The sequence below is a fragment of the Patagioenas fasciata genome, chromosome 21, assembly GCF_037038585.1.
Source record: "Patagioenas fasciata isolate bPatFas1 chromosome 21, bPatFas1.hap1, whole genome shotgun sequence".
Lineage (NCBI taxonomy): Eukaryota > Metazoa > Chordata > Aves > Columbiformes > Columbidae > Patagioenas > Patagioenas fasciata.
The window spans coordinates 6,366,363-6,373,685 of NC_092540.1; the positions used below are offsets into that span (position 1 = coordinate 6,366,363).

The window sequence follows — 7,323 nt, forward strand, 5'->3', positions numbered from 1 at the left end:
CCTTTGGACCTGTTTAGAAGACAACAGCAGGTCAACAACTCTGATGGTCTCTGTGTGAACCTCAAAGCTTTCCTAACATTTTTTCTCAGTCCTTCACTTCTGCTCAACCTTTCTGGTTCTTGGGCTGCAGATTGAGCAGGGATGTGAGGATGGTGTAGCAAAAAGGCTTTGTCAGACTGTCTCAGGAGTGCTGTTCTGGCATCATCCAGTCAAGCATGAGGGTGCTGTAGAAAACAGTGGCACTGGTGGGGTGAGAGGGCCAGGTGGAGAAGGTCTTCTGCCTGTCTACACTGGGGTGAAGAGCAGCGATGCGTTCACTGGATGCCCATGTGAATGGAAGAGGAAAACTGGCTCTAAAATGCTGATTATGAAAACATGAGTGTCATGGTATTACTGCAGGAGATCTCCAGCAACGTGGCAAAATCACAGAAGTTGTCATCTCCAGTGAGGTCACGGAACTCTGGGGCAAGAATGAAATGATTACTGTAGGGAATAGAAATCCCTGTAGCCAAGGTGCAGCTGCCTTCTGGAGACAGACCGTCCAGTGCATGACTCTTCCATTCAGGTGGTTTCTTGGGGAAGTTACTCTCAACATGAAGTGACCTCAATACACCGTCCCACAGGCCTTCATGGCCTCCACAGCAACAGCTGATGGTATTTATGCTCATTCGGGTTCATCTCTCCCAACACATGATGTGCATGCTCATATCTTGCCTCAATGTAACCAAGACTTCTTATCTAGTCACTTGGTGTCCTTCCATGGAGGGAAGAACAACCTCTCTCAGCTGTGGTGAGAGGACAATGACCTACAAGGTGGTTGCAAGGGGCTGGTCTGTGACAACTGTCCTGGGGTAGGTGCCCCATGTTGTCCAGGAGCTTGGGCACAGACCAGACCCTGCTCTGCTGGTCTTTCATGTCTCTCCCAGGAGGGCTGGCTGTGTGAGAACATTGCTGCGTGGCCCCACCGTTCACACTCACACACTTCATCTTTTCACGGGTGCAAGTGTCGACAGTGTGAGAACAAGCGCTAGTGGAAAAACACAAGAAGCAAGTACCGTATGGTGCATGATACATCAAGGACAGAGGGACTGATACAGGATTGATACATCAAGGACAGAGGGATAGCTTATGACAGACAAACACTGTGTTTAAGGCAGTGACTTTGGTGGGAACACAAAATGCATCACTTATGTACTGACTAATTTGGCAAATCCGCAAATGTTTGAGCAAGCATCACAGCAAGTATAAATGCAAACTTGAGTTTGTAATAAATGTCTCTCATTGCACCTTCCCAAGAGTCCGTGCCTCATTCACTGCACCCTCACTGGCTGTTTGTTGAAACACAAAACCATGGGCTGATCCTGACTGCCTCTGGGTGACCTCCTGCACCACAGCACTGCCCTTCCAGTGACATTTCTTCCTCCTGATATCCAGCATGCACCTTCCAAGTTGTCCTTGTCAGTTATTTTTTTCTCCTCTCTGGCCTCTTCCCACTACCATGGAAAGCTCGACTATCTCAGAAACTGCTCTTCAGGCAGGGACCCCAACCCATCAGACTTCTTGTGGTGTTTAGCCCGACCAGAGATAAGTAACCTCACCATGGACTCCTTATGCACCCATGGATGTTGAGAGACAGAGTGTTTCCCTTGTACACACAGATGCAGGAGTCGCTGTGTCTCTCTGACCTCCTGCTACCACTCCAGGAGGCTGGGAGGCACCTCAGCCCTGCCATTTGTCACCCTACTCTGCACTTACATGAGATACATGAAGAATGGACATGGGAACTTCTGTTCCAGGAAGCACATCCCAGTGCTACATTCAGGTGGTTCCTCAAAGGATGAAACTCTCAACATGAAATAAAATCAAGACACTGTCTGTCCCACTGACCTTCATGGAACCCCAAGGAACAGCCAATGGTGTTTCTGCTCACTCGGGTTCATCACCTCAGAAGCACTTTATGTGTTTGTTTACATCTTGTCTGTACAATGCAAACATGGACATCTGACCTGCTCATTAGTTGTGCTGCCAGGGAGGGACAAAGAACCTCTCCAAGCTGAAGTGAGAAGCCAGTGCTGGAAATGGTGGTTGTGAGGGGTTGCTCTATGAAGATTGACCTGCAGCAGGTTCTCTAGGGTGTCCAGTGGACACGGGCACAGCCACTCAGTGAGAAAATGATTTACATGATATATGCTATGCAGAAGATCATGGGCAGTTTATTGCTCCACAAAACAGCCATTAATTAATTGCCACACTGAGTCCTTGATCTCCTTGTTCCTCATACTGTAGATGAGGGGGTTCACTGCTGGAGGCACCACTGAGTACAGAACTGACACCAGCAGATCCAGGGATGGGGAGGAGAAGGAGAGGGGCTTCAGGTGGGAAAATATGACAGTGCTGACAAACAGGGAGACCACGGTCAGGTGAGGGAGACACATGGAAAAGGCTTTGTGCTGTCCCTGCTCAGAGGGGATCCTCAGCACAGCTCTGAAGATCTGCACATACGAGAAGAAAATGAAAACAAAACAGCCGAATGCGACTGAGAAAGAAATCGCAAGAAGCCAGACTTCCCTGAGGTAGGTGTTTGAGCAGGAGAGCTTGAGGATCTGGGGGATTTCACAGAAGAACTGGTTCACAGCATTGCCCTTGCAGAGTGTCAGTGAAAATGTATTGGCCGTGTGCAGCAGAGCATAGAGGAACCCAGTGCCCCAGGCAGCTGCTGCCATGTGGACACAAGCTCTGCTGCCCAGGAGGGTCCCGTAGTGCAGGGGTTTGCAGATGGCAACGTAGCGGTCATAGGACATGATGGTGAGGAGCCAATACTCTGCTGAAGCTAAAAAGACAACCAGAAACACTTGGGCAGCACATCCTGTGTAGGAGATGGCCCTGGTGTTCCAGAGATAGTTACCCATGGATTTAGGGAGAGTGGTGGAGATGCAGCCGAGGTCAAGGAGGGAGAGGTTGAGGAGGAAGAAGTACATGGGGGTGTGGAGGTGCTGGTCCCAGGCTATGGTGGTGATGATGAGGCCGTTGCCCAGGAGGGCACCCAGGTAGATGCCCAGGAAGAGCCAGAAGTGCAAGAGCTGCAGCTCCCGCGTGTCTGTGAACGCCAGGAGGAGGAACTGGGTGATGGAGCTGCTGTTGGATATTTGCTGCCTCCAAGTATAGGGCACTATCATAGAAGGAAAAGACAGCGAGAGGTTAGGGGAGGCTTCTCTGAGCAGAGTCGAAATCATTTCTCATACACCCTCCCCCTGCTCCACACGCCCTTGTCCTTTCCCAGACCTCCCTCCAGCTCCGTGTCTGAGCCCTGGGTGGTGCTGGCTGGAGGTGCCGTGAGGAGCAGGGCCTGTGCCCGCTGGCTGCTGAGGAGTCAGCCCTGCTCTGCAGCAGTGGGGTCATGGGAACGGGGGGCAGGGGACAGTCCTGGGGTTCAGCTTTGTCACATGAGGCTGCTCTTGGTCCAGAAAAACCTGTCAGCATCTGCACTGCCAGGGATAAGGAAACGAGATGGCAGAAGGCAGATTGAGAGGTTTGGTTTTTCTTACAGCTCCTTCTCCCCTCTCACCCTGGGGAATGTTCTTGGATGTCAGAAACCATCAGCATTTCTGCTGCTCTCAGGGAGAACAGAGTGAGTCCTGCAAGGCAAGAGGATGCCTGTGGCTTAGTGCAGAGTGAGGGCAGCTGGTCTGTCCCTCTGTCTTGTTCCCAGCTGCCCTGGGCTGGCACCTTTCTGAGATGGAGGGTGATCACACTCCCATGTTACCCTGAAGAGCCACCAGGCACTGCTGAGAGCAGAGGGATCCACCTCAGACCACTACACATCTCACTCTTTTCTAAGGTCTCAGCACCCCACATTTAACCCAAGGAACAAGTAGCTCATTTCACCAACCAAACAGCTTTTTGACTGCTGCACCATCTCTGCATTCCTCCTTGGGGCTTTCGGATAACACAAAGATGCTAAAGGATGGGTTTGCATCCTGGAGGGGAGCTTGCAGATTGCAAGGAAACCTCATGCAGATAGCCAAGTGTGATAATGTTGGCATTTGATTCAGGGAGATTCAGCCCCACAGACTGCATTGCCCACAGCCCCACAGGGCAGAGCAAAGCTGGGACACCTGTTCCCATGGACACACCTGCAGGAAAGGGCCCACAAGGTCCGGCTGTGACGCTGCAGCTGAAACTCCCATCCCCAGAGAGCCTGATAGCAAGAACAAGATCACAACAGCAGTGACCCAGAGCAGGGGAGCAAGAAGGAAACATCCCGTGAGGGTGGGTGTGAGAGAGGCCAGGGCAGAGGCAGCCGGCACTCAGACAGCGTCACCCTTCCCCAGCTGTGCAGCCACCTCCCAGACACCAACATTGCCGGGCAGCTGCTCTCAGCCCCTGTGCTCTGCAGAGGAACTGGAGCTCTGGCTGCACAGGAGCTGCTCCATGCCTTGGAGCCCCCGGCCCTGAGGGCAGAGGCTTTGCTGGGTGGGAGAGGAGGCCAGGGGGCTGCTCAGGGGAGGGATCTGCACTGCGGGGGATCAGTCAGAGATTCCTACATTCTCCCTCCCACAACAGTTCTGGTTTGAGTTTCCTCTCCTTCCCAGATCATGTCACTGCCGCCAGGAGATTTTCCTCCTGGGAGGTGATTCCCTGTCCCATGTCTTTTCCCTGTCAGCGCTCACAGACCCCATCCCAAACTCTGTGCCCTCGCCCTGGCCCTACAGACACCTGCCTGTTTGCAGGGCACTGCCTGGGAGCATCTTCCTGTTTGCAGGCTGAAAATAAAGACAGGTGGGTGATCCTGCTGGGTCCAGCAAAGGTGATGCTGCATCTGTCCATAGGCAGCGGAGTGGATGAAGGCTCATCAGGAGGCTCCTATCAGACCTACTGACTACTTGAAGTTACAGCTGAGTGGTCTCCGTGACCTGTTCGAGAGCTCCTTTTCCATTCCTCCTCTCAAATTCCCCAGGAGAAACAAATCGAAAATAAGGACTTGGGAAAGCTCCTTAGCTTTACTGTAATCCCTTTACTTTATCCTTGAAAAAGCCCATTAGAAATGTCCCTCTGAAGGTGCAGCAAACTCACCTCTATATAACGTTTTGTCTACACTGGAAAAACTGCAGCGTCCCTCCTGACAGATGCCAAAGCCTGTGGAATGTTCCAGCGTTAGCATCTCTCCAGGAACTGTACCTGAATTGTGCTATAGCCAGAGACTTAATCTTTTAAGGGCTGTGAAGATTTGTCTCTCAGTGAGCTCTCAGCATCCTCCCACCCCCAACTGCCTCTAACCCCTCTGTGCCTGGCTCCTCTGCCCTGGGTGCTGCAGGCAGAGCCCTCAGCCCTGCTGCGTGTGCAGAGGAGCTGCTCCTGGGCAGAGCTGTCTCTCTGCAGCGCTGCCGCTCCCATGAGCTCCCTGTGTCCCAGGAGCCCAGCCCAGCTCAGCAGCACAGGAGCAGCCCGTGATGTCCCTTTCTCTGTCCCCTCTGGGCTCCCTCCAGGTGTCCCTGGGGCACCTGCTGTGAAACAGGCTGAAGTCATCACTGATGTTCCCCCCTTATGCTGGGCAGAAACACTTATTTCCAGCAGTGCATTTTCCCTATCAGAGGCAAAGTTACATCTAATTATCATCTTTTTTTTTCTTTTTTTTTTTCTCTTATTGTTAGACAGGACACCCAGAAAGTGACAGGGAGGGATCTTCGTTACCCGTGCTGAAGGAAGGGATTCAGCTGAGTCGGTGGAGGCTTTTCCTGCTGCATTTCTATTCCCAGCATTTGGAGGAGACTCAGCTCTCTGCCATCCCTGCCACACACCTGCAGGAGGTGGGATTCCTCTTGCCTTTGCTCAGGAGCTCACAAAACAGACACACAACTCCTGTGCTAATTAAGGGAGACAGAGGCAGGAGTGAGATGTTCAGCTGCAAATACCTGGTGACATTTGTGTTCCCAGAGGTGGTACCAGATACATTGCAGGTAACTGCAAGGTCTAATGGACAAGTTCATAGAGACAGGGTGACATCTTGGGGATCATACATGAGCCTGGTGGGAAAGTCCTTTGGCCAAGTGAAATGACAGCACATGTCCAGATAAAGGCCAAAAGGCCCTTTTCCTACTCACTATTGTTATGGCCCTTTATATTGCTATTCATAGGAATGGTTGCAGTCCTGTACCACACGGACAGCTCGTTCTCTCTCGTGTCCATCAGCGGAATTTACAAGCTCTCCAGTGACTACATTGGCAGTTGTCCCATGGTCATCCCCACATTGCCTGACAGAACACAGGGTAGGTGTTCCATTTCATGTTCCAATTCAGGCCCACGTGAGATGCCAAGGCTGACATTGACCACACAGCACCTACGGGAAATCCATTCCCATTCAGGGCAGGTGCATCACAGCTGCCCCAGACAGCACTGCAGAATGTGATTTATTGCCTGTGTAATGTTGACTGATACAGTCAGTCCAAGGTATCAGTTATCAGATGTCATCAGAAAAGCAAGGTTGGTCTCTTCTCTACCCAATAGCTGCAGGCATTGCATGGACAAGCAGCACATCACACAGGGATCTTCATTCAGTCTCTTGACGATACAATCAACAAAAAGACCAAATCCTTTCACAATATGCCCAGATACATCTTGTTTTCAAGGACAGTGTCCTCCAGGCACAGCAATGGTTCAGTGCAAGGAATTGAAGGTCATCAAGATAAGCTGTTGCTACTTCAGAAACAGCTGAAGAAGAATCCTAAATACTGAATTTGCTAAGAAAGGTGTAGGTAGACCTGAGATATCTCCATGTCTTTGCCTCAGTTGTCACCAGCAAAGTCTTCCAGGCCTTTGTGCTTTCAGGCAGGACTCTGGAGGGCAACAACTGTGGTGGAGGGGGATCAAGACAGGGCTTTCATGAGCAAACTGCAGCCTTACCAGTCCCTGGGACCAGAGGGTTTGCATCCAAGAGCGCTGGGAGAGTGTTTTTCCCCAGTTGATGCTGGTCTGTTACGAACCCAGAAAGAAATGCACTCAGACTCTGAGGTATTGTTTAAAATGCTGTTCATTAGGTCTGGCTCTACAAGAGGGCTATCACAGAAGCAATCTGTGTCGCTTTAGATGGTGGAAACCCAGGTGGTGCAGCACGGAACAAGCTTCCCAGTGTGCACGGCCAGGAGGTGCCCCATGCCTTGTCAAAGCACTGTGACATTTTCTATGATATGAGGTGAGGTGGGACAGCTTGCTGAGCTGTGGTGTTTCAGTTGAAGGATACAGGGTCTGCTGGAGAGAGTCTCAGGGAGGGTGAGGACAGAGGGATCCCCCTGTGTGAAGGATCAGCTCAGATATATGGAGCTCCTC

The 7,323-nt window shown here is 51.5% G+C and overlaps 1 protein-coding gene across 1 annotated transcript; it reads right to left on the reverse strand.

Moving 5' to 3' along the window:
* Positions 1–2,213: 2,213 nt before the first annotated feature.
* Positions 2,214–6,186, reverse strand: LOC136110709 (olfactory receptor 14A16-like). Its single transcript, XM_071817719.1, has 2 exons — positions 6,102–6,186; positions 2,214–3,169 (listed from the first exon to the last, which is right to left on the reverse strand). Exons 1-2 carry the CDS (start codon positions 6,184–6,186, stop codon positions 2,214–2,216), a joined length of 1,041 nt encoding a protein of 346 aa, XP_071673820.1.
* Between the last annotated feature and the right edge of the window lie 1,137 nt (positions 6,187–7,323).